We start from the raw sequence: 26,474 nt of genomic DNA, 5'->3' as shown, positions 1-26,474 counted from the left end.
CTGAAATTTCTCAAATAGTGAAATAGATGGTTAATTGTCTGATATTTTAGGATGGGCTACCTAATAGCAATCCTAAGCACAGTTATAATCTTCTTAGTCTACTCAAGTCAATGGACTTAGAAGGGTGTACCTCTGCTCCAGATTGTATTGTCAGTCTATTTTTCAAGGCAGGAAGGATTATGACATTGCTATTATGGACAGCAAGTGCCCAACTCCCTAAGTATACTACAGCCCTCAATCAAATCATTAAAACATTCTTGAACAGAAGTCAGAGACAGTCAATAGCCTCTGAATAAGCAGCGAGTCACACAATTTTGGGAAAGACTAAAATGTACAGCATTAGTCAATGTTAGATAACAAATACATTAATTCTGAAATTTCTCAAATAGTGAAACAGATGGTTAATTGTCTGCTATTATCTGGAGCCATTCGATCACATTTCCCCCCCTTCCCCAGTTCTTTGTGGCCTGTGATGCCATAAATCATGCCAGGTTCATCTCTTTTCTCCTCATTAGTTGCCAGAATTTGAATGAGATTGACACCAGCAAACATTTTTACTGTGCTATGTGATTGGGAAGACTTAAATGGGGACAGAGAAGTCCCCAGTGATACAGTCATTAGAAATCCTGATCTAAATGACCGTTTACTCTTAACAGCAAGTAGCATCCAAATCCTAAAAATATTCCAATTTTTTTCAAACCGCTACTTCTGCCAGTCATTGTGGAAACTTGCATGAAGCTGGACAGCCAGAGAGATCTAATTTTCTACACTTCTCTCAGTCAGGAGCATGCACAAGCTAAGCTACATTCTGTCCAAGTAAAATAAGCCAGTCTGAAGACATACTGGAAACAAAGCATGGAGTACTGTGGCAAAGTAACGTAAACTAGGTGGAATGTACTATGCTTGCAAAGATAAGAGAAAGAGTAAGTGACCGTAAAACAGGATTGGATTGGAGAAACTCATGAACAGCCACAGGGAAATGATACTACAAAGTCAATTGCTGGAAAATTTCACTTTTACATGCACATGCTTATCATTAGGAGTATAAATGGATTTGGAAAATGTCACACACCCTTCCCTCTCAGATTCTGGTTTTGGTATCTTCTGCAAACATATAATAAAGAATTAAACAGCTTTGGGAATTATTTTTGATGACTTTCTTTGACAATACCACTTAACATTCTCAAATTCTGAATACAGAAATTTAAGACCAGAAAAGAAAATAATAGCATTAGATTTATGACCCTGATCCTTCAAATCAAGTAGAGAGTTGCATACCTGCTGCAAATGTTGTAATAGGTGGAAGCACCATTGTATCATACAGAAGGCCCTTCTTCTTTGATTTCTTTTTATTTAGGGAACCTTTAACATTGAAGAAACAGGTTAATGGCTTGTAGAGACAAGTCAATAATTACACATTGCTTACGACATAGAAATATTCTGTCCCCATCTCTACCACTACCCAATTCTAAGTAATATTAAATCAAAACAAGTTATACTGTGACTAGAATTATGGTGTATGATGGAGACTTGTATTTTGAATAATAAGACGCTCAGAAATATTTGGCACTCGAGAGGTTTTTTGAAATGAAACTTTAAAAATAGTTTTGTTCCTTTTTGTGGGATTTAAGTCAGATTATCAATTCTTTATAACTGGAAATGTCAGTAGTAACAGAATAACAGAACTGACAAGTTTGGGACTGTTAAGTTCAAGTGATTTTCCAAATGTATCAGGATGGTTCACTTACAAAAGTTTAAACCTTTATTTTCTACTGAGCAATCTCTGGTTTGTTATTAAGCTTCTTTTACACTTTCTTAATCTTTTTTCTTTTTCACAGTGGTTCTTTAGTTGTAGGCGTTAGACGCATTAACACACTTGCCCAGTTTCTTTCTCAAACTAGCCCAGGATAACTAGTTTTACAAGAGCATTTTTCCATTAAACTCTTAGGAATCGCTTCATAAACCTTAGAGCTGTTCTGCCTAGACAACTGGTTATGGATCCTATCCTAATCCAAAAACCCAAAATGTGTTCCTTTTCATTCCTGAGAAAAATCCTCCACCAGACAGGTTACAGTTTACACAGCTGTTTCCAAGATGTGTCTGTTAACCTTTGTCTTAGTCAACTGTCACTCTTAACTGTCAGTTTTCCAACTGCCACTGTTAGAATTTTGCTCAAATTCCCAATCAATCATAGATGTTTTAAGACTGGGACAACTCTGTAAAATGTAGCTGACCGTCACAGGGTGATAATTTTCCACCAAACCCTTTAGTCTGTGAACACCTTCATTCGGCAAAAATTCCACTTTTTTCAATAAAAATTCCTCTCTGCATATGATTCAGAGGTGAAACATGAAACTACCTCTCCCTATCAAAGCAGAAGTTTCTCAGTTCCTCAAAAGTTCATAAATAAACACTACATAACAAAATGATGTTCCGTTTACTTCAAAACATGAGTACCTTTGGGGTCATTTTTAACACATCTGCTAATTTAGTACAGAGTCACTGACATTTGGTTATAATTAACAACACTCACCACGCCCCAAACTTTTGTTGAATCTATCATGCACAGTGGAAAATGACTGCAATGTACTATCTTGACCTGTGGCAAAGTATTAAGGACAATAAGACATCTCAGGCATAAATGCATTTTAGGCATACTCAGTAACTTTTAAGTTAAAATTTAAACCATTACAACTATTGAATACATGGTTCTGGTGGGTTTTCCAGGCTGTGTGGCTGTGGTCTGGTGGATCTTGTTCCCTCTGGTGGATCTTGTTCCGTGGTCTAGTGGATCTTGTTCCCTCTATGATACACCTCTGAAGATGCCAGTCACAGATGCAGGCGAACGTTAGGAACAAGATCCACCAGATCATGGCCACACAGCCCGGAAAACCCACCAGAACCAGTTGAACCCAGCCGTGAATGCCTTCGACAATATATTGAATACATTTTCACATTTACAATAACTTCAGGAATAATATCAAATATTGCTGCTCCAGTTAACAGCTACTGTACCAAGGTATTTTGAATGCAACAGCATACATTAATTCTCACAAATATATAACCTAGTTCTCACAATGCTTGTTCTGCTAAAATGAAATACATTATTCTGAAGCAAGAAAATGAGGGAGTTCCTACCTGCACTAAGAATTTGTTGCCCATTTTGTCCATGGTATCTGACTTTTGTTGGAGGGGCACTGTGTCCCATTCTGAATCTTAGCAATCTACCGCTTCCACTGGGGGCATCAAAGACCCACTCCTGTTCAATAACAGAACAAACTTATGAAAAGCAAATGCAGAAAGAAAAGCTTCATTGCAGAAATGTTCAAATACCCCACATCACTTCAAAAATGAACAACAGTAAATATCCACGTAATAGCTTTATATTAGTAGGCAGAGGTTCATTCTAACATTTGTTGCATTTAGAGATGTGCTAATTTTTCCCATTATTTTTAATCATATTCTGCATTACTGAAAATTGACATTGTTTATATGGACAGATGTCTCAAAGTACACAAACCCATTCTCAAAGGATGTTCTGATGTCAATTCAAATCTTTGCATCAGTGAGTCATGGATCCTATTCACTTAAAAGCACATACCGTATATACTCACATATAAGTTGAATTTTTCAGCACATTTTTTGTGCTGAAACCCCCCCCCCCTTTTACACGAGTCAGGTGTATTTTAAAAAATATTTTAGGGTTTTTATTTTGTTGGCCGCCAGGAGGCGCAGTTTTTTGACTAGCGGCACCAAAATTTCATGGATTTTTCAAGAGACTCTCCTGATGATACCACCCAAGTTTGGTAAATTTTGGTTCAAGGGGTCCAAAATTATGGACCCCCAAAGGGGGTGCCCCATCCCCCATTGTTTCCAATGGGAGCTAATAGTACATGGGGCTACATTTTGAGGGTCCATAACTTTGGAACCCCTGAACCAAACTTCACCAGACCTGGCTGGTATCATCAGGAGGGTCTCCTAAAGATACTCTGAAATGTTGGTACTGCTAACATAAACATTCCTCCCCTGATCAAAAATCCAGTTTTGAAGGATTTTGACTCTTGTGTTTTAGCTTGGTTGCTGATTGAGATAAGGTTTTTGTACTTTTAAAGTTATTGTTGAGACCATATTGTTTTTGTTGACCCTCTTTTCCACTTACAGAGCAAGTTTACTGTTTTTCTTTGAAATAAATATTCAAAATATTCAAAAACACTTACTGATGCCTCAATTAATGCAATTTTATTGGTATCTATTTTTATTTTTGAAATTTACCAGCAGCTGCTGCATTTCCTACCCTCGACTTATATTGAGTTAAAAAGTTTTCCCAGTTTTTTGTGGTAAAATTAGGTGCCTCGACTTATATGCGGGTCGACTTATACACGAGTATATACGGTGAGTATATATTTCAGAATTCAGATGTACTTATTTCAGAAGCATTTCAGCACATCCATTCTACTGTTAAAAATTTATTATATTACATTCACTTACTACTATGTACATTACTGCATTTCGAAAACCAATTAAAATATACTTTTTTAAAAAACTGTGAAAGACTTCTCTTGATTGCAGGAAAAGGCAAGAGGAAGTAGTGATTTAACTGCTCAAGATTCCCCAGTTCATATATTGATGGACTAATACACTCCCTAGTTCAGGGGTAGGGAACCTTTAATACTCAAAGAGCCATTTGCACCCGTTTTCCACGGGAAAAGAAACACTTGGAGCCGCAAATAATTTTTGACATTTAAAATAAAGATAACACTGTATATATTGGCTTTTTTTTACCTTTTACTCCGCTCATTCTGAGAAGTGCATGGATGCGTCTGCCCTGCTGCCTGCAGGGTGGGCAAGGATGGGGCCAGCAGCTCGGCCTCGCCAGCCCCCGGGAAAGCGCCCGCACCACTCAAACGGGGCGGGCGAGTGGGGAAGCCCGCGGCGCGGCCAGCTGTGGGCAATTGGTGCGCCCGCCCTGCTGCCTGCAGGGCGGGCAAGGATGAAGCCGGCAGCTCGGCCTCGCCGGCAGCCGGGAAAGCACCCACCCCGCTCCAATGGGGCGGGTGAGAGGGGAAGCCCATGGCGCAGCCCAACCGGCCATGGGCAGTTGGTGCGGCTGCCCTGCTTCCTGCAGGGTGGGCAAGGATGGGGCTGGCGGCTTGGCTCGTGGAGCCGCAGTGCAAGGGCAGAAGAGCCGCATGCGGCTCTCGAGCCGCAGGTTCCCTACCCCTGCCCTAGTTCTTTCTTTAAAGCCCAGAGCACTTTATTCTCAGCACACCAGATGCACGTGTGCAGTATCCTGTACAATGGGACAGCTAATACATTCACCATGATTGTTAAGAAATTACTTGGACAATTTTTCAGAGCGGCAAATATTTCTTATTCCCTTCAGAAAACAAGCTATGGATACTCATTATATCCATAACTACAACATGTAAGAATCAGAATAGTCATTGGAGTAAACAAATTCTGAAAATAAAAATCAGCAGCAGAATAACCTACCCTGATAGCGTTATCAGAACCATTAGTAATAAGCAGGGGCTCTCCTTGAACAAATGACAGGCCAGCAATCGCTGTGGCATGTGCATTCCTCATCTGGCTCAGAAGTTTCTTCTGGTCTAGATCCCACAGCCCAATATGTCCAATAGGACTGCCAGCAGCCATTACTGCATGCCCATCTGATCACACAATTAAGAGAACAAAAAGCAAAGCAATTGTATAAATCCTTCATCTTGAACAGAAAACATCAGATTAAAACCTTGATATATACAACAAAGTTATTCACCACTGGAAAAACTACCAACTCACATTGCAATATAATTTAGAAAAGTAAAATTAAGTAAAATATACAAAAAAACAAGTGTCACAGTAACTACTATGGCAGATTAATAACTTGCATATGCCAGTGTGTGACAAATGACGACTTGCAGCTATTGGCAAGTAGTTGCTCATCATAACAAGCTTCTTACCAAGTACAGCTCATACAAATGGTTACTGTAGTCACCTTGTATACTTCAAAGATTTTGCATAAAATTGTTACAATCTGCATTTTAACAGACTGAATCTCATAGTTCCATTCTTATAGTGGCAACATTTTCCTCTGTTGCAAGGAGCCTTACAGCGGTGCAACAGACTCTTTCCCTGGCAGAAGGAAGGGGCTGTGGCACAGTGGTAGAGTATCTGACTTTGTATGCAGGAGGTCCCTAATCAAATTGTTGGCATTTGTATTTCAAGCACTCAGTAGTAAGTGATGTGAAAGACTCTGGAGAGCCACTGCCAGCCAAAGTTGACAATATTGACTTTGAAAAAACAGTGGTCTGGCTCAAGTAGAAGGCAGCTTCACATGGACTGTGAAAGAAGGCCCTCTTCCCCAAGCTTCCCCTGGTAGAAAACATCACTTTTTGCTGAATAGATTGGAGGAATTCAACCCACTATTTTAAATTTCTGTCCTCTGCCTGTGTATATTCTACTGAATGAGAATCCATTTTATGCATAAGGTAGACCCTACTCTACAAAGCCTTATTCTTCAGTTAATCCATGAGTCTTTAAGATGCCCTAGATTTCCAAAATTCTTGCCACAAAAAAACTAAAATGGCTACTTCAATCATATATATTGTATTTCAATTTGAAGTTATAGCTTAAATTTGGGATTTCAATGAACAACAGATCTCACTTGGAACATTTCTCAAATATCATTAATTTTAAGTAAATGCTCAAGTTTACCTGTGCGAAAAGATATTGCTGTTATAGGACCCCAGTCTTGTTGAAATTTCATCAGTATTTCATCATACTTAATATTGTGCACTATGATGTGACCAGACACAAGACCAACTGCAACAATGTCCACTGCTGGAGCCTTCAAAGAAAGTGAATAAATTTAAAGATTAAGAATGTAGGCATGACATCACTAGAAACCTTCTGACCCGTCCTGATACTCTTGAACATCAAAATCAGAGTGGTTCATGCAAATGAGGTATTGTGAGTAAACGTTCCTAGAGGAAAAGTAACTTTGTAATTTACATTACGAAAAAACTTTGTTGTGGTCAGTCCCACCACAGTCAACATTTATACATTATCTGCATTGTGGGTGTGCATGGTTATTGTACTGTTAGGATTAAGTTTTGTGAATTACAGTCTAAACTGTTTCAATTCACATACACAGAACTGATGAAAATCCCATTAAATTGCTAAGGAACTTACCTGAAGAGAATCAGGATTTCAGACAGCATTCTTAGTTCACAATCTCTCAATAATGTATATTCTGAAGTTACTTCTATATAAAGTTTCAGATTAGCTAACTTAATCTATTTAAAGTAGTGTCCTATAATTCATCAGCAAAGAAATCTCTAGCAGTATAACACAGTAGTTACCAATATAGGAGAATATAGATACATAGATTTGGTCTGTCACAATGATGTCAAAAGAATTCAGCTAAATCCCTGAACTTCTGTATATTCCAGTACACCAATTGTTCAGAGTCTTAGGCATATAAATGGCAACAGTTTTCTTCACCTAGATAATTGCTACAACTCTAATAGAACTAGTTATGTGGGATTGCACCTATAGGATTTACATGGGAAATTTGTTCATTAAAATAAAATAAAGAGTCCTAAAAGGTTATTAAATGTAACAATTGCTCTATTTTCACAAACATGCATGCAGGGTTACTTACTTGTTCAAGGACTGTCACTCCTGCACCCCAACCTGGAAATGTATACAAGAGCTTGCTATAAAGTGAAAAAAGGTTAGAAGGTTACAGGCATAAAAAGAACACAAAAAGAAAACAATATAAATATTACAAAAAACAGCATGTCAAGGAACCAAACAACCATCAAGCCGATAAACATTATCTAAGATTATTACCTTCTCCCCTGACAGTTGCCTTTTAAAAACCCAAACTAAAGAGACTGATTGTCTTGGAGATGCCTGTATCTTCCTACCTCATGGTCTCTGGGACCAATTCAGTTGCCGGGAATCATGAACCATGGCCCACCTTGAACTCACTGGAGATCTTTTCCTTGGGATCAGATCCAGTAATCTGATCTCATTGCCTATGTTTTATAACATTCTAAAGGCAAAGAAAATGCAACAACTAGATCCAGAAAAGCCATAGCTGCAACTGCTATGTCCATCACTGTCCTGTTAAAAGTATATTGAAGAGATCGAAAAAGTGCAGAGAAGGGCAATGAGGACGACTGAGGGACTGGAGCACCTTTCCAATGAGGAGAGGCTCCAGTGTTTGGGACTTTAGTTTGGAGAGGAGATGTCTGAGGGGGGATATGATTGAAGTCTATAAAATTATGCATGGGGTAGAAAATGTTGACAGAGAGAAATTTTTCTCTCTTTCTCACGATACTAGAACCAGGGGGCATTCATTGAAAATGCTTGGGTGGGGGGGGGATTAGGACTAATAAAAGGAAACCTTTCTTCACGCAACATGTAATTGGTGTTTGCAATATGCTGCCACAGGAGATGGTGATGGCCACTAACCTGGATAGCTTTAAAAAGGGCTTGGACAGATTTATGGAGGAGAGGTCGATCTATGGCTACCAATCTTGATCTTCCTTGATCTGAGATTACAAATGCCTTAGCAGACCAGGGGCCCGTGAGTAGCAGCAGCAGAAGACCATTGCTTTCACATCCTGCATGTGAGCTCCCAAAGGCATCTGATGGGCCACTGCAAGTAGCAAAGTGCTGGACTAGATGGACTCTGGTCTGATCCAGCAGGCTCTTTCTTATGTTCTTAAAAGGTGTTCCTCACTCTACAAACCTCAAGACAAGCTTAAGGATACTGTCTCATCTAATTTGGTCCTGAGGGAAGGCTTCAGAAGTTTTACAATTATTTTTCTGAGAAACATTCAATCTGGCCACCATGTATAATAGACAAAATTTATTAGAGTAATTATACATCATGACAATTCCCGATGTACGTCGTTACATCCCTAAAGCATCACTAACAGTACTCTTTGCTCAGTTACACACAGTTAAGGCCCATTGGCCTAAAAGGAAAACTTATACAACAGTAGCAAAGTTCAAAACAAGAGCCTAGTTTTTTCATCAGAACTGGGCAACTTTTCTATGGACTAAGAAACATGAACAGCAGGTTGTGGCGGGTTTTCCAGGCTGTGTGGCTGTGGTCTGGTAGATCTTGTTCCTAATGTTTCGCCTGCATCTGTGGCTGGCATCTTCAGAGGTGTATCACAGAGAAAAGTCTGTTTCACACTATGTCTAGTGAGAAGTGTGGAAAACCCACCACAACCAGTTGAATCCGGCCGTGAAAGCCTTCGACAATACAATGAACAGCACAATTTCTTTCAAAGCAATATAACAAAATCACATGTTAAGGATTCATCTAGAAAAGTAGGTCTTACTTGGATTTTATATTCCATAATTGCAGAGATCCTTGCTCACTACCAAGAAGAATTTTATTTAAATAAGTACTGGGATGCATAATAGCAGAAACTGCAAAAACAGCCTTGTCAAAATTCAGCTGTAAGTATTCCTCTGCAGAACAAAAGAAGAATATTAGTTCCACAAACATCATACACATGGTTGATATTTTACTACCCTCCTCAAACATTTATTGTCCTTAGAAGAGCTGAGTCTTACCTTCAGATTGTATATCCCAAATAATAAGAATGTCATCACGATCGACAGAGATGACATGATCCCCAAATGGTAGCACAAGATGGATGTCTGTGTCATGACCTTTGTACGTATGAACCACCTATAATTTAAAATACAATAACTATTTTATTATGAAAGAGATGTCTTAAAGAAGCAAGTGATAGCACAATAGAATACTGAGTCATGATGAATCACAGTTTATGTAATCCACACTGGAAACTTCAACTGTCATCTAAAATGTCAACTGTGAACCAGAGGTCAACTACGCAAGCAAAAATATGTACTTACCACCAAGCCCACTTTCCAAAGGGAGGGGAATGCAAAAAACCAGTAGGGTGGTGTCTTTTGATTTTGCTGTTATTCTGAACTTTGAAGATGTTCTAGGCACTTCTGAGGCACCACATGATTATATGGCCAAGCTTCCACCCAGTTTTTGTGAGGTGGGGGAAAAATAAGAATCTCTTGTATCACTCCAAACCATAGAAAGAACAAGGTTTTTGAGCTTCTCATAGTTGTGGAATCCACACATTTCTACCAAGGAGAATCCTAACATTTCTACCAAGCCCCTCTGACAAGATTTAATCCAAATAAAAGTTAAATTGATAATTTAGTAATCACAGCTGCTCTTCAACTTTTAAGTCCCTTTCTAAGTAGTTAAGTATATAATATAGCTTGCCAACTACACACAATTCAAATAATACTGTTACCACAGCAGCATGTTTCAGATTTTGATATAGACTGTTACTGCGTGCAAAGATCTCTGGATGGGAGGGTATTAATATAATATTAACATTACAAAGGGAACAAGCATCTCCATCCCCACAATCTAAAGCCATGTACTCTTAAGCAGTGTATCTTCCTAACAAATGTTGGAATGACAGGGAAAATCACCTTATATCTGATTGGATAGTTGATCCAAGCTACTAGGCAAAGGTATTGTAATCCATTCAAATCCAGTGTAAATAAATAAATGAAGATTCTTTGCTAAATGCTGTTCAACCCATCCACGGGTTCTGACTGGTAGAGAGGAACACCCTACTGTCTCAGGAGCATCTCTACCCCGGAATTTTATGCCCTGCTTTCAGGTATACCACATATTCCAAATGAATGACACAGTTTGAGAGCCAGTGCACTGAAGTGTCATCATCAACTATTAACAGTGCAGTCCTGCTTTTCTAGAGCAACATTTTGAAGTCACTCTAACTAGCCGGCCCCACTCATTTCAGAAATAATTATGCTTTGTCTGCCTTCTGACATTATATTTAATAACCATTCAGCCAAAATTATGCACAAATACAGCTTTTTGTTGAGCATTACATTACTTGCTCCTCCCCACTCCTTTATGATACAGAGATTCCCTGTTAGAAACTAACTTTAACTTTGATATAAAATTCAGATACTTACACCTACTTTCAACACGAATGATTAAGTATTTTAGAATCAGAATGTTTAGATATCTTCGAAACATTGTATATTATCAAATGACACAAACCTCTTTGTTCCGAGCAAAAGCATAGAGAAGACTACCACAAGATGCAAATACCAACATTCTGTCAGCTGCCAAATATGTAATATCCTGTGGCAAACCATTACCTAGGGGTTAAGCAAAAAAACATACGGAACTGAGACAGATTCCAGGTGTATAACAACATGCATTACTAGTGAATATGCTGAAAAAGTACAGTGGCGCTACTGGAATTAAGGAAAACCTACTACTACAGGCTATGTCAGTATGAAGAGCAACAAGACATACTCATTTGGAGGCTGACTGGTTTCCAAGAAAGAATATTCAGGACTGACATTTTTTATATGCAGAGAATATGCACAGTAGGACACAAACCCTATTGGACAGACTAAACAGAAAAAAGTGTATACAGGGGTGACTGAACAGCTGCATCTTTGAGTTCATTCTTACTTGCTAAACATTTTTTAAAATTTAACAACAATTTACTTACTTGTAAGCAGGGGCGTAACAAGGCAAACTGTAGCCCTGGACAAAACCTGAGTTGGATGCCCCCCCTCCCATGGGCGGCCACTCCACCACGACTAAATTTTTTTTTTTTTGCATCAGGACATTGGTGCCTGCAGGGATGCATTTTTAGACATATCAGCACCAAAATTTCAGCGTATCATTAGGAGACTGTCCTTATGCTATCCCCCAGGTTTGGTGTGGTTTGGTTCAAGGAGTCCAAAGTTATGGACTCCCAAAGGGGGTGCCCCATCCCCCATTGTTTCCAATGGGAACTAATAAGAGATGGGACTACAGTTTTGAGGGTCCATAACTTTGCCCCCCTCGAACCAAACTGCACCAAACCTGATGAGACCCTAAAAGTTTTGAGACTGTGCCTTCAGAAATGTGCCCCCCCCCAGCCTGCAACCCCCATTGACAGCAATACAGAAAACTCAATGCAGAACAAAGATTCTTGGGCAAATTTCTGGGATGTTCCTGCAGGGGGTGCATTTTTGGATGTATCGGCACCAAAATTTCAGGATATCATCTGGAAACTGTCCTGATGGGACCCCCCAAGTTTGGTGCAGTTTGGTTTAGGGGGTCCAAAGTTATGGACCATCAAAGGGGGTGCCCCATCCCCCATTCTTTGCTAAGGAGATGGGGGACTCCCTGAACCAAACCTCACCAAACTTGGGAAGTAGCACAAGGACAGTCTCCTGATGATACGCTGAAATTTTGGTGCTACTAGCCTAAAAAATGGCCCCCTGCAGGCCAAAAATGGAAAACCACTAATACGCAAAAACGAACCCTGCATTTTGATGCCCCACACAAGGTGGTGCCCTGGGCAGCTGCCCACCATGCCCAATGGGCATTACGCCCCTGCTTGTAAGCAAGAGACATGTATGGCTAGAGTTGGCATTTGATTAATTTTGGTCAATTAAATATTATCAGATAGTATTCAAGCATGTAAATTCATGTGTACCAATATTTGTATAATGGTTTCAACCTTTAAGGCGCTCCATGGCCTGGGGCCTTCATATCTTAGGGACCGTCTGTCCCCATATGTCCCTGTTTGACCTCAGTGTTCAGCGGAGGCCAATTTGCGGATGGTCCTGGGCCCCTCCATGATATGGCTGACCTGTACGCCGGTCAGGGCCTTTAGTGCCCTGGCCCCAACCTGGTGGATCACTCTCCCTCCAGCCATCCGGGCCTTGCGGGACCTAGAACAGTTCCGCAGGGTCTGCAAGACAGAGTTGTTCCGCAGGGCCTTTGGGGAGATCAGTTGTTGAAGATGCCATCCCCTGCATCCCATTTTCCACCTTGGGGGCTTGTCCATGTTATGCTGACCGCCCGATGAGTCCATTGTTTATGTCATAATCTGATTTTAAGATGGAGGTTGGGGCTGGTTGTTAGTTGCGTTTAACTGGTATTTAAAAATGTTGTTTTATTGATCATGATTTAATGTGATTATTTTATTGGTTGTACACCGTCTAAAGCCCTTTGGGGATGGGGCGGTATATTAAATCTGATATATAAATAAAACTTTAATGGACTTGGCGGTATTCTTGACACTTGGTGTTAATGTAAAGATCATGTGTAACTTTTAGAGATTGGTTCAGAAGTCATGTGAAACCATGATTTAGTTAAACCAACAATGTATAATGATATGTATGTGGGTCACACCACTATAGTTAGTTAGCGTGCCTCAAACCAAGATCTGAAACCATGGTTTGAAATTGTTTTATTAACCAGTTAGTTTTAACTACAGTTTTGCATGACATTTAATGATATTTGTACCCTCTTCTATGTTGTAATGATTTTTTTTTATTTTAACTATACCACTTCCATATATAACTGTTACTCCTGATATTCATACACAGAAATATGTACACATGTATAGGAGCGCAATACTTACTAACTGCAACTATGCCAAGTCTCTTCACCTATAACAACAAAAAATCAGATTTTAGCAAATTGCAAAACGATAGTTGGAAATGTCAAGCCAACAACACCAACTGTGTATAACCTCTAGTAATCTAGCAGCCCACAAAAGAAATCCCAAACAAGTACCTACAAACCACTTTTTTTATTAAAAGGGAAACAGAGAAATTTCATAAGTGAAAGTGTTTCTACCAAAATGACATTATAGATTTACAGAATTTGGGTATGCCCTTGTGATTCAGTTTAAACAGTCTTATTGCTGCTTTACTCATGCATCTTCTTATTAATTTAGGTATCAGATTAGGAATGCACATATGATTATAACAGCAAAAACATTTCCATACTGGCGAACTGCGGCTAGTAAGAAAAACAATATTTCCCTAGATTCATTAGAACATGACTTTCTCAACTCCTCCCTGCGCTGTAGCCCCAAATGTTTCCTGGAATGCTGTCTCCCCAGAATGGCATTTCTGGAGACATTTTCAGACTGCAGCAGGAGGGAGAACACAAGAAAGTCAAGCTCAACAAGCAGAAATATTTCCAGCCACAAAATTGCTGTGGTGGATCCAACACATTACTACTATTATTCTTAGCAATAGAGTATATGTTTGTCACAGATGAAAGTGCATCCATCTCACAACTACATACAAAAGTGTTATATTTTCTGTCATGACCTTCTAGTCATTAATGCCCAAAGAGAGTCCTGTAATGACAAATGATATGTGCACATCAACCTTCCCCATCCTATTATAAAAATTGAGCACTTGCAACAAGTTGTGTTATTCCCTGTGTGTAGCTAATTCCATGCATAACTGATGCATTTAGATATCAACATATACAGTAAACACCATACACAAAGTGTTTATTAAATACTTGTTTTTAGATTTGATACTGCCTTCAAGGAATGCGAATTTATTTTTCCAGTGAATTTTGACCTGTCACTCTTGACTGAGACCAGGGCAGGCTAAGTTGAAGAAGTTCAACTAACTCAGTTGACTCCCCCAGGTTTCTTGATCCTCCATCAACCCTGAATAAGAGAACAGGGTGGGATGGAGTGGCAACCCCCTCCAGAGATTCCTTCCTTCCAAAGGATCCCTGCACCAACAATCCCTAGAACTGAATGTTTTAGGTTAGCAAGGTGTGCCAAGGAGAAGGCAGGCGACTTGCTGGTTTACCACCCACCTAGTTTGTCAGCTGATACCCTGCTGAGGATTGCAAAGATGATTATTAGTCCTGCCAGCAGTTCTCTCAATAAACTGACTGAGGCCTGGAAGTGCCCTCTTTGTTCCTAAACCTCCCTAGCTTCCTGGCATACCAAAAAGCTGAGGGACGCAAAGCGTGTGCTCAGAGGACTAGAGCAACACTGGTGGCAGATTTGTGATGAAGCATTCAGAACACTTTATAGAGCCCATCTGAAAGCCAATGAAGTAGGGTAAAGATAGCAATGCAATCTTACTTCGCTGTCTCCGCTGCACCTGCCAGTTCGTGTCCAGCACAATTATTTAGCTAATCTGGCTTATGGGAAAAATTAAGGAAATTTAGACTAAAAGGTGACTGTATAATAAATCAGTGGCTAAGACTCCATGGAATATTAAAAAGGAAAATTATAGGATCAGTATACAAGTACATGGTAGAGGATAAAGAATTTATGATAAGAACGTTGAAACAAAAATGGGAAAAAGATAATTTTTTAGAAGAAGAAAAATAGAAAGAATTATGGACAGTATGAAGAAGTTAAAGATTGAAAAATATGTGGAACTAGAAAGAAAGGTTTTACTTAAATGGTACAGAACCTCAATACAACTACTAGCCTATATGATTAAAGGATTAAGCCCAAAATGTTGGCATTGTGGAGAAAAAGGAGCATATTATATTCATATGTGGATAGAATGTAAAGTGGTGAAAAAGTTTTGGGAGAATATTTTGAAATATGTAGAACAGTTGGTAAAAGTAAAAATTGATGTAAATAAAGATTTACTAATTGCGGGGATAATAGAGGATATAAGAATGAACAGAAGTTTGGAACCAATGTATAAAATAATGATTAGAGCAGGACACGCAGTGTTGGCGTTGGGCTGGAAAGATAACAAAAAATGGACAGTTTCAAAATGGCTGGAATACATCTGGGAACTGTGGAGATGGACCAGAATGTATAAAATTTGTATTTAATCAAGGAATATGGATTCTGTTTAGAACCAAAGATTTGATGAATCAAAATGGTTTCTGTGTAAAGAGACAGCAGGTTTGCTTGTAAGCAACAGGTCAAAAGGAATGTTACCAGCTTGCTAGTGATTATGCAGGCAAGCAAAGATAACATCTTTGAGATCTTGTCACTGAAGGTTAAAGGTGACAGCAGAAATATGCAATTTATAACGTTGGTTTCTGGGTTAGAACCAGCAATAGGGGATAGCTAAATCAGTGTGATTAATTAAATAAGGAAAAAGTGTTTTTCTATTTATGTTGAATGAACACAGAAATGATAATGAGTGATTCATATTTACTTGTATTTGATCATAATTCTATTGTCTTAGAATCAAAGGTATAATTGTTGTTAGAATCAATATTTGTTAACAGGTAAAATCATTGTATTGGAATCGAAGGAAAGTTTTATGATCTAAAAGTATGTCAAGCCTGCATTGCCTGAAGGGGAAATATCTCTCTGGGAGCAAAGTTAGAAAACTAAGAAGAACAAGTTATTCTTGAAGGCAGAAGCTAGTTTTATGGCAGCCCCTTTGCATATGGGCAGAGAGGGGCATGAACAGAAGGAATGTAATACGTAGAATAGAGGCTGTCTTCATGTGACCAGGAGACAGTTCTATCCAATGGGATTTTAAAGGTACATGCTTGTAGCACGTGAAAGAGGTATGGACTATGTACGTAAATCTTATGATGATGATTGTGTGACGTCTGTATTTTTGCGTCTATAAAAATTGGTCCCTTTGTATCAAGGGTGTGCCTCTTACCCTTAAGGCAGGGGTGGGCAATTATTTTTTCCATGGGGCCGCATAAGAAACAGAAAATATTGTGGAGGGCCGGGCCAAAACACAGGGGGGGCGAGGTGGTTTTGAAAGCCCACAGAAGCCGGCAGCCAAGGCAACCGGCTTCTGCGGGGCTTTCAAAGACACCTCGCGCCCCAGCAAGGCAGGGGCACGAGGCGCTTTTGAAAGCCCCGCAGAAGCTGGCAGCCAAGGCAACCAGCTTCTGCGGGGCTTTCAAAGGCGCCTTGCTCCCCAGCAAGCCAGGGGGGTGAGGCGGTTTTGAAAGCCCCGCAGAAGCCGGCAGCCAAGGCAACTGGCTTCTGCAGGGCTTTCAAAGACACCTACAGCGCCCAGCACAGAGAAGAAGCGTGAAGGCGCTTTTGAAAGCCCATGAAGCCCGGCAGCCAAAGGTAACCAGCTTCTGAGGGGCTTTCAAAGGCCCTCACTCTAACAGAGGTGTATCTATGCAAACTGGAGCCCAGGGGACAAAAGAGCCTGAATTTGGCGCCCCCTCCCCGGTGTAGTGCCACCTTTCCCCACTACAGACCAAACAATGATTTTTTGCACCACTGCACAAAACACCCCCCACCCCGCCCAAAACACTGCTACATGGCTACTCTCCCCACCAGCTCTCTTTCCCTAATTTTGTCCTTACACCAGCCCTGTAGAGGTAGGTTAGCCTGAGAAACAGCTGAGGGTAGGCCTGAGAAACGAGCTCCAGAAAGCCAGTTCAAGGGAAAATTAACTTTTTTAAGCAAGTAAATCTCCCACAAATCCCCCCCATCAGCAGATTTACCAAACAAATATCAGCAATATCTCTCACAGATCACCCCACACCCCCAGCCAGAAACATACATGGCTCTCTCCCCACCAGCTCTCTTTCCTAATTTTTGTCGCCTTACACCAACCCTGTGAGAGTAGGCTGGCCTGAGAAGCAGCTCAAACCAGTGCAAGGGGAAATTAACTTTTTAAGCATATAAATCTCTCACAAATCACCCCCATCTGAAGGTTTACCAAAACAAATGCCAGCATCATCATCCAGTTCTGTTTGCTGCTGGGATCCAGCTCTCAGCTTCCCTTCTCCTGTGCCCTACTCAGACCCAGTCTGCCGAGAAGGCTTGTGAGTAAGGGAGAATAAGGCACACTGGGTCAGAGGGAGGGGAGGCGGAGCGCCCCAGTCCTGCTCCTGGGAGCACAGTGGGATTTCTCCTCCGCCCCCTGGACACTCCAGGCCACCGTACAGAGTGGGCGGGGCTACAACAGGCACTGGCAACAGTCGCTGCCTCCCAGTGCGAGACTTGCGATGAGCCTACTGAATGGCAGCTTGTTGTGCAGGGGCGTTTTGAAGCCCCACATGACTAAAATGGATGCGCCCGGGGACAAGAGGTACTGTCCCTAGGCAAATGCGCCTGTGCGCCCCAGCAAGGCAGGGGGGCCGGTCAGGGTCATCCGGCGGGCTGGATACGGCCCGCGGGCCGTATAATGCCCAGGTCTGCCTTAAGGGGACACCCTGGTCAGATACTTATGCTGTCCAGTAAACTTATCTTCTGTTTCAAAATTGCTTCTTGGGTGTTTTCTAACTTTAAGTTTTTCTTAAACTAATTCAGCTGTGTAGGACCAGAGACGCGATCCTGGCCCCACAGAACAAATACAGTTAGAGATCTTTGAGAGACTGACAAAAAACATATTATGGAAAGAAAAAATGGAAGATATTATAAAGCTATGGACATTGTATGAAAAATGGATGGAAGAACCCAGATTTAACGAAGAACTATGGAATAAGAGAATAAGAAGAATGAATCTCCTGCTGCTTGCATGAAATAACCAATAGAAAAGGGGGGGGGGGAGAAAATGGAAAAATGTATAGATGGAATAAAGATATTGATTGTAACAAATGTACAAATATTCTATACAATAAAAAAATCATTAAAAAATTATTTAGCTAATCTGGCAGCAGGCTACTCTTGCAGTAATTCCTAAAACAGATAACAATATGACTATCTGCTATGACTGTTATGCAACAGTCCTGACTGAGGTTAAACCTACTATCTGCTCCTTGGCTCGATTCTTCCCTTACTGGGAACAAACATGCATCCACGGTGATGAAGTCAGTGTTTTACCACCTATGCCAAACTGCCAACTGCCCCTTTACTTATTACACCTTGTTCCATCAACAGAAGTGCGAGTTCAGAATTGGTCTTATTGCAGTTTGATACTTTAGTGCTTTTGCATGTTGCACCATCCTGCAAGTTTAGAGAATGGTATTGTTCTTTTGCAACTTGTCCTATGGAATGTATGGAATGCTGTACCAAAATTACTCCTTTCCCATCCTATGTTCTCTATTTGAGATGTGCATTACCATGAGGTTTCAAAGGATTGACTGGGCCAACAAAATACTGGAAGCATTTCTAACTTTTGGGTCCTTCCCATCAAATGCAGCACACTAAGCCAGTAAAGTGAACTTATTCTGCTTCAGAAGCTTCACAGCTTTGAACAGCGCTTAAAAAGAAACATAGCACAATCTCTGCGATTCTTTCCACTTGCCCCTAAACCGTACAGTATACAGAAGGCATTCAACCCCCCCCCACCGCCCGCCCCCCCCCTTCACAAATTCATCAGCTCTGCTAACTACCTAACCTCAAGCACGTGGCAGATAACGAATCCCTCTCCCTAGAGATAAGAACGCGAAGGAGATTCTCCCTTCGCAGATCACAGATGCACGTTTTGCTCTCAGTGCCCCCCACCCCCCCGAAGAGAAGCCAAGCAGAAGAGCTTTCATAACGGCTTCAGATTGGCCGGGGGTGAGGAACAACGTCCCGAAAGACTCACGTTGTAGGTGTGGAAGCTCCTTCCCACCGAGGTGACCAAATAGAACTCTCGGTGGCGGCGGTGATAGCGCAGCACGTGAGCCAGGTGATTGGAGCAGAGGCCCAGCGCGCGGAAGGCAGCGAAGAGCCCGCTGCCCCCGCCGACCCCTCCTTGGTTGGTGGCGGTCGCGCCACTTCCCGCCGGTGACATGCTTTCTCCTAACCTGCACAGGCCGATCCAGGCAAGGGCTCCAACGCACCAAGGGCGCACGAGGCTGTGAGCATCACGGAAGTCCCGCCTTCTCTACTTCCGGCGTTGGTGTACCGTGGTACGGCTGTAAAAAAAAAAGGCGATATTGCACCCGTCGGCTCAAACCCTTGAGTTTCTTTTTAAATGTTTTTTTCACAACGTCGCCTTATGCAGGATGGTACAGAGAACAATATATACTCTGTTTCGTTCTAAACTGTGTTAATTTGTCTCGTAAATTAAATTAACATTACAGTGCACCGTGTTATTGGGCAAAATCTTACCAATTATACACATGATTCTATTGAAGCTCAGCTGCGGTGGGTTTTTCTGAATCCTGTTAGTTTGCAGTTTAATGAGATGCTGAGCATCTTGAGCGCGCCCACTTCCCAGAAACTAAATATTGAGAGGCAATAGTTGACTAGTATAAGTTTACCCGTCGTTGTGTGACTTATGTTCTATAGTAAATGAACATGTTAGACAAATAAGTATTTTTAAACAAACACTTGGTCTCGTGGAGTAGCAATAAAACGGAGACACTTAAACGTGTATCTCAAAAAAGTAAAAAAAGAAGACATATATTTTTCTCTGCCATCTGGAAAGCTGAGGATAATACTGATTGGTTGCTCCATTTAAGGCAAGATAGTTTATAACTAGACAGATAATTGGTCTAAATAGACAAACATAGACTTTATTCAAAGATAACATTTATCCCGGCTTGATAAACACCAGATATCTGTTGCATATACTCTGCAACAGCAACATTTTTCAGCTGCCAACCCTGGCTTTTGACCCTGGCTTTTCTGCCTTACAATCTAAAACAGACATTGTTATTTCTTTTGTCCAAAACAGGCAGTATTATTTGTCCCACAAATAGGTTTACCAATTTTTATTTGCAGGGTTCTTTTCGCAGTTGTATAATAAACTGATGATGAATAATAGTAGAAAAGAAATATAATCTGTGGAAAATCCCTGGAAGTTCTATTATTACTAGACCCTTGGGTGCAGCAGTAGATGGTATAATTTTTAGTCCGTGTATGGAACAATATTAGAAAGACTATAAGAATTGTCTTGCATGATCAAATAAGCAGCCCCTATTGCCCAGCATTCCATTTCCAAAAAAAAAAAAAAAAAGGTTAGCAATGGGTAGGTGGCAACTTACCTCCTTCAGATGTGTTTCAAATGTGTTTCATAGTGGTCTATTTCTGGGTGCCAGTCTGGCTTTGTCATCTATTGATTTACTTCAGTGCTATTTCTTTATTTTCAGTACACACTTCTGTACTGACTGTTGTAAATTATTCAGGTGAAGTCCTGCTGCTTTGTCATCTTAGAGCGCCCTCGACCCCGCCCATGTGTCATCGACATGGGCAGGGTCGAGGGCGCCTGGCAGCAGTGAAGGGGCGGAGCCCCCCCAGGCGGTGGCAGGGGGGCCCCTCCAGAGACAATTTGTCTCCTTGCGCCATTTACCCCCGGTATGCCTCTGTCTGCAACCAACCCTAAGAGCTGAATTCAAGGAATGCTTGCAGAGCATGTTGTTCTATGAATTTTCCTCTTCTCTGGCATGAAAATAGTAGTATAATAGTACTGTTTACAAATCAATACCATAATGCACTAAATTTAAAAAGCAGTTAATAAAAACATTTATTTGTAAATATATATATATTAACTTCATACAAAATATATTTATTCTATTACAATACAGGAACTGTGTAAGACGAACGCAGGTGGGAAGGCAGAATGGTATAGCGGCTAGCCCAATCTCATCAGATCTCAGAAGCTAAGCAGGGTCAGTACTTGGAAGGGAGATCTGCAAGGAAGAATGGGCCGAGGAAGGCAATGACAATCCACCTCTGCTTGAAAGCCATTTGCTGCAATCACGGAAAGTCAACTATGACTTGATGGCATTTTGTACACACAAGGTGGATGCTGAAGCATTTATACAGGGTTGTAGAGATTCTTCTCAAATTCATGGTCACATCTGATAATAATATTTCCACATAATTTGTAGTTCCTGGAGTGTGTGATTCCCACATTTTTGATTTGCTATTATTTTCTTTCGCTGGTTGTTGCACTTGTTAGATCCCTTATGAGTCACAGTACCATTCCAGAGATTATCCACCTGTTGAGCAAGAGATCATATACTAAGAACAGATTAACTGAATAGTGTCTGAATTATGAAGAAACTGTTCTAGTTACTCTGAAAACCTGTGCTACTTTATTTACTCTGTTGTTACTGAACTCAGCTGATCTACAAGGGCCTAATTTAGCCCCTGATTTGTTGTGATTTTTCTACTGATTTTTTCTCTCTCTCTGATTTCTTACTATGTGGATAAAACATTGAATACACTCTACCCTTCCACAGTTTACTTAAATATCAACTTTGTTGCAGCTGCCACATCTTAAGGGATTTTAAACCTCAGCCCCCCTCCACACAACTTTCCCTGTACTGAACATAGACAAGGGAGGATGAAGGGAAGAAGGGAAGTTGCATTCTACCAAGATATCTGCAAACTAAGATGATATTACTCAGATTTGATACCCACATCACAGCCATCACATAGAAGGATTTCAAACCACTTTTTATGGGACAACTTCAAGGTGAAAAATGATCAATTAATAACAGTGAACCAAATGTCAAACAGCTTAATTACACATAAAACATGTGACAATCATTGAATAACCAGGTGCTGCCACAAAGCAATGCTTACTGCACCACAAGAATGTGTACCTATTGCGATTGCTACCAAATACTGTTGAACTATTGCACAGAAGGAGCTGAGATACTTCCTGGAAATATTTCCAGTGTCCATCTGTGTAATCACATTTTTATCCTGGGATGAACTCAGGACCATGTACATGGGTCTCACTTTTATCTTCACTATGACTCTATGAGACATAATAGATCAAGGACTGGCCCAGAATCATCCAGTGAGTTTCAAGGCTGTGTTGGAATTTTAACCTAGTCATAATTGGATGTTCTAACAACACACAACATCACAGTCTTATAGTAAAGTACACCAGAATACACCAAAGTTTATCTCTCACCATAGAATTGTACTTGCCTAATTTGTATCTTATATCATTTATTCTGCTTCTGAATACAGGGAGCAACAAGGAGTTGTTCAGGATAATGGAGATGCCCCCTACCTTTTTAAATCTTATTTAGCAAGTCCTCTGGCTTTTAATACAAATCATTGCAACAAGAAAGAACCTCCTTAACTCTGGAATATGTATGGTGGGGGTGGGGAGGGATAACAATCCTACACCATCTGGTCCAAATCGAATAAAATAGTCCCAAAATTGTAGAACTGAGAAAGAATGGAGCTTCATTAAGGCAAAGAGCTTGGTGCTTTAGATCTGTGATCATTTGATCCCCTCCCCCCTTTCTATATGCAGCTATTGGGTTGCTTTTGGGAGGGGCAGATTCTACTGAATAATGCTATCTGCCTGTAGCTTTTATGAGCAGTAGCAAAGGGGGTTGATGTGGCATTGAACTTGTAAAGCTGCCTTATGCCAAGTCACCTCATTGGTCCATCAATGTCAGTGTTGTCTACTCAGACAGGTATTGTCTACTCAGACAGGCTTTCCAAGGTGTCAGGCAGAGGTCTTTTGCATTCTCCACTGCCTGATCCTTTTTACAATACATGCCTTGTGCTTGCCGTTTTCTGCATTGCAAAGCAGATGTTCTTCCACTGAGTGACAACCCCTTCCCATTTTCCAGAGTGGCTACAGTCATAGGACAAAACAGTTTAAAATCTTGTATCTCCCTGTCTAAAAACTTGTATCATCCTCCAAAGTCTTTCAAACTAATAACAGAACAAATGTTCAGTTTTGCCATGTATGGTAGCAAACGTTGAGAAAGAGATCCAGGAGCTGTCAGTCAGAGTAGTCAAAGCTGAGCTAGATGGCCTGGCATCTCCAGTTAAAAGGTTCATGTAGATCTCTACAATCCAAATCCTGTTGCTCTGCTTATTGGATGCCCCTGCTGGGCTATAAATAATTAAAGCAATAAAGTAAATGCTATGGTGGTGAAAAACCTCAGCCTAATACCCTGGAACATCATTTAAGGCCCCCTCCCCCGGTTTTGCTTTCATGAAATGATCTTAGGGAAGCACTATTTGCCCCTCACCTACACACTGTCACTGAGGAGTGTGGAACACATCTGGCCAACAGGACCTGAGGTAGACAAAGCAGCCACAAAGGCATTGCATGGTGTCAGACAGTTTCTTGTGCTTACTACAGTTGCCACCTCTGCTGGGGAAATTTCTGGAGATAGGAGGGTGGAGGGTGGGATCTGTGGGAGGGATTTCAACAGGGTATAATGCTACGGAGTCCACTCTTCAAAGTAGCTGTTTTCTCCAGAGGAACTGATCTCTGAGAGCCGGAGATCAGCTGTGATTTTGGGAGGTTTCCAGGCACATCTTGGAGGCTGTCAATCCTAGATCTAATTCGGCAGCTTCAGGTACTCCTATGACAGGTAAAAACTATGCTAAACTGGAAGGGCAGGGAGGGAAGAAGTCATCTCTCTGCTTCTACCTTATGCGAAACAAAATGTATATGGTGACATAGAACTGGCACTATATACCTTAACCTGCCTCAGGACAGAGATCCGGTCTGGAGTGAATGACTACACCCAGTCTCCCTCTCCAATTTCCCTGGACAAGACACTCAAGTAAAACGCCCAGACCAAGAGATTTCTGTGGCATGCAAATTCCATAACGCTTCTTAACCCCTGGAAAATGCCCACCTTGGGACGGATGTCGCCGCCGCAGCTGGCCTCCAGGAGGTTAGCAGTGTGCTTCCAGATATCCGGGTAATCCGACGCGACACACACCCCGGTAAAGTTATAAATACAAGACAGCAGCGCCTCACGCTCCTTAGTCTCCTGTGGCGGCAAGGCGAGGGGGAGGAAACGGTTAGCAAAGCGACGCTGAGAGCAGCCCTTTTTTTTTTTGCACAAGCGCTGGTTGAAAAGGCCAGTCGGAGGGGGCGACCGCTGCAGAGGAGCGGGGCTGCGGGAGACCTCCAGAGCTGCGCCGGAGGAGTTTGGCTGTGGGACCAGCAGAACTCAGTGATAGTCCGTCGTCGGGAGACCCTACGGGGGAAGAGGACCGCCGAAGAGATTCTCCTCCCCTCCCGTTTTCTGGTCACATAGTTTGTATACTCGGCTCCTAAGCAGGGGCGGCTCCGATTAGTATTGGATGGGGGCGCGTCCGGGCCGCTCCGCTGCGGCAGGCAATAGGGTAAACTATCACGGGACGCCCTGGAAGCCCTTGTAAGGGTCGCCATCAGTCGGCAGCCGACTTGACAGCAAAAACTCAAATAAAAAAATACCCAGACAGTACAAAGCTGATAAAAGGCATTTAAAACGATTAATCTTTTTTTTTTTTTAATGTTTGAACCCACGTATCAGCTGCCTTGGAACCTATGAGTGTGTTGGAGTTTTTTTTTTTTTTTCAAAGGTTGGCTTTGGATTTCATTGCCCATGGAAACAAAATGTTTTTGAGCAAGGATTAGGGTCACCTCCTAAGAAGAGCAAATGTCATTGCCCTGGTGCATTGAGAAAATCAGGTCCTCGATATTGCTGTAATCTCAAGTCCTCTCTTTCTTCATTTTCTGGAGAGGCGAGTCTGATATATATTCTAAAGTCTCATGATTTCCAACCAATCGTGTGATGCATTTATTTATTTTGAGAGGGGGGACATCCACCAACTTTTGTCCTGTTTATATTAGGCAGACATAACCTGGAACCTGTTTACAGAATTTATATGGGATTCAGTTATAGGCTCTGGGTGGCAACAAGAAGATCAAAACATCACAAATATTAAAACATGAAAAATCATAATATTTAGATATAAAATACCTAACATACAAAAAAATCAGCAGTTGAAACCAATAACACAGAGTAACTACTCTGAGGAAAACAAGAGAGGAAAGGGGGAAATCCAGCATAATAATAGCCAAACAACTAAATACAATCAGCCACCCATTTTTAAAAAACAAAACAAAACCCTTTTAACTTGCTCCCAGAAAGTAAGAAGATCAAACACCAGACAGGTGGTTGCAGAAAGAATATTCCATACACAAGAAGCCACCATAGAAAATACTCTCTCTGTAGGCTTCCTTGTCCACTGAATAAAAATGAATTATTATAATTTGAACTTTGCTTATGGACATACAGTGTGGTTGGGGGGAGGTAGCTGCACCATGGCTGGGGACAGCACAGCCACAGCATAGCCAAGTCATCCATTCAGTGGCTTGTCATGCTGTGGCTTATAACCTGACAGACACACTCTCCCAACCCCAATTGAGCCCCTATATGGGCTGCATCTATGTTTTTGCCAGTGTAAATTTGCACCTGCAAATATGAGTGTTCCCATGCCAAAAGGGCTCAGGGAGCTGACTAATGCCAACCCTGCCTCCAGGCACTCCTTCTTTGGCAGCAGCACAAGGCCTAGTACTGGAGGTGCACCCAATGTGTTTGGCCACTGTGGATAAATTGGTGCCCATTCGTGGCACTGCTGCTCCCTGGCATTGGTGTGAGTACCCTGGCAACATCGTAAATGTCCCTTCACCAGGACAAGTGGCACTTATGCTAGCAAGGGGGTTATGTCACCCCCTCAGCACTTTTGCCCCCCTCCCCCCGATTGTGCTATAAGTTGGAAGAAAAAGGGAAGAAATATAAAAAGGGAAAGGAGGGCTACCATTAGTCTCAACAACCGCAGGACATCAGGTATATATACTGTAGCTTTACAAACAAGTATATCAGTAAACTGTATGTAATGTATCAATCTATTTACCTTAGGCTTTGGGCAGCAGTTAATCACATTTCCTGTCTAGAGAAAAATGATAAAATAGTTTTGTGTGTAAATTAACTACAACAGACTTGAGGCAGAGAGACAAAAAGAGAATTTTATATGTGCACAATGAAC

At 41.3% G+C, this 26,474-nt stretch overlaps 1 protein-coding gene and 1 long non-coding RNA gene across 3 annotated transcripts in view; both read right to left on the bottom strand.

Moving 5' to 3' along the window:
- WDR36 (WD repeat domain 36) overlaps positions 1-19,587 on the bottom strand; it is a 41,090-nt gene extending 21,503 nt beyond the window's left edge. The window contains exons 1-11 of one of the 2 annotated variants that reach the window (XM_048503491.1): positions 19,318-19,587; positions 13,485-13,512; positions 11,111-11,211; positions 9,601-9,718; positions 9,363-9,495; positions 7,664-7,718; positions 6,715-6,847; positions 5,494-5,669; positions 3,139-3,259; positions 2,534-2,599; positions 1,279-1,362 (exon numbers count right to left, since the gene is read on the bottom strand). In XM_048503491.1, coding sequence (XP_048359448.1) covers positions 1,279-1,362; positions 2,534-2,599; positions 3,139-3,259; positions 5,494-5,669; positions 6,715-6,847; positions 7,664-7,718; positions 9,363-9,495; positions 9,601-9,718; positions 11,111-11,211; positions 13,485-13,512; positions 19,318-19,506 — 1,204 coding nt within the window. In that variant the 5' untranslated portion in view covers positions 19,507-19,587. The other variant, XM_048503492.1, reaches the window with a different exon arrangement.
- A 1,571-nt stretch (positions 19,588-21,158) lies between these two features.
- Positions 21,159-24,682, bottom strand: LOC125436471. The gene is made up of 2 exons (XR_007245062.1): positions 24,290-24,682; positions 21,159-21,661 (listed from the first exon to the last, which is right to left on the bottom strand). It is a non-coding gene; the product is annotated as an uncharacterized LOC125436471 (long non-coding RNA).
- Between the last annotated feature and the right edge of the window lie 1,792 nt (positions 24,683-26,474).

The sequence above is a fragment of the Sphaerodactylus townsendi genome, linkage group LG07, assembly GCF_021028975.2.
Source record: "Sphaerodactylus townsendi isolate TG3544 linkage group LG07, MPM_Stown_v2.3, whole genome shotgun sequence".
Lineage (NCBI taxonomy): Eukaryota > Metazoa > Chordata > Lepidosauria > Squamata > Sphaerodactylidae > Sphaerodactylus > Sphaerodactylus townsendi.
This window is presented reverse-complemented; position numbering and strand designations above follow the sequence as displayed.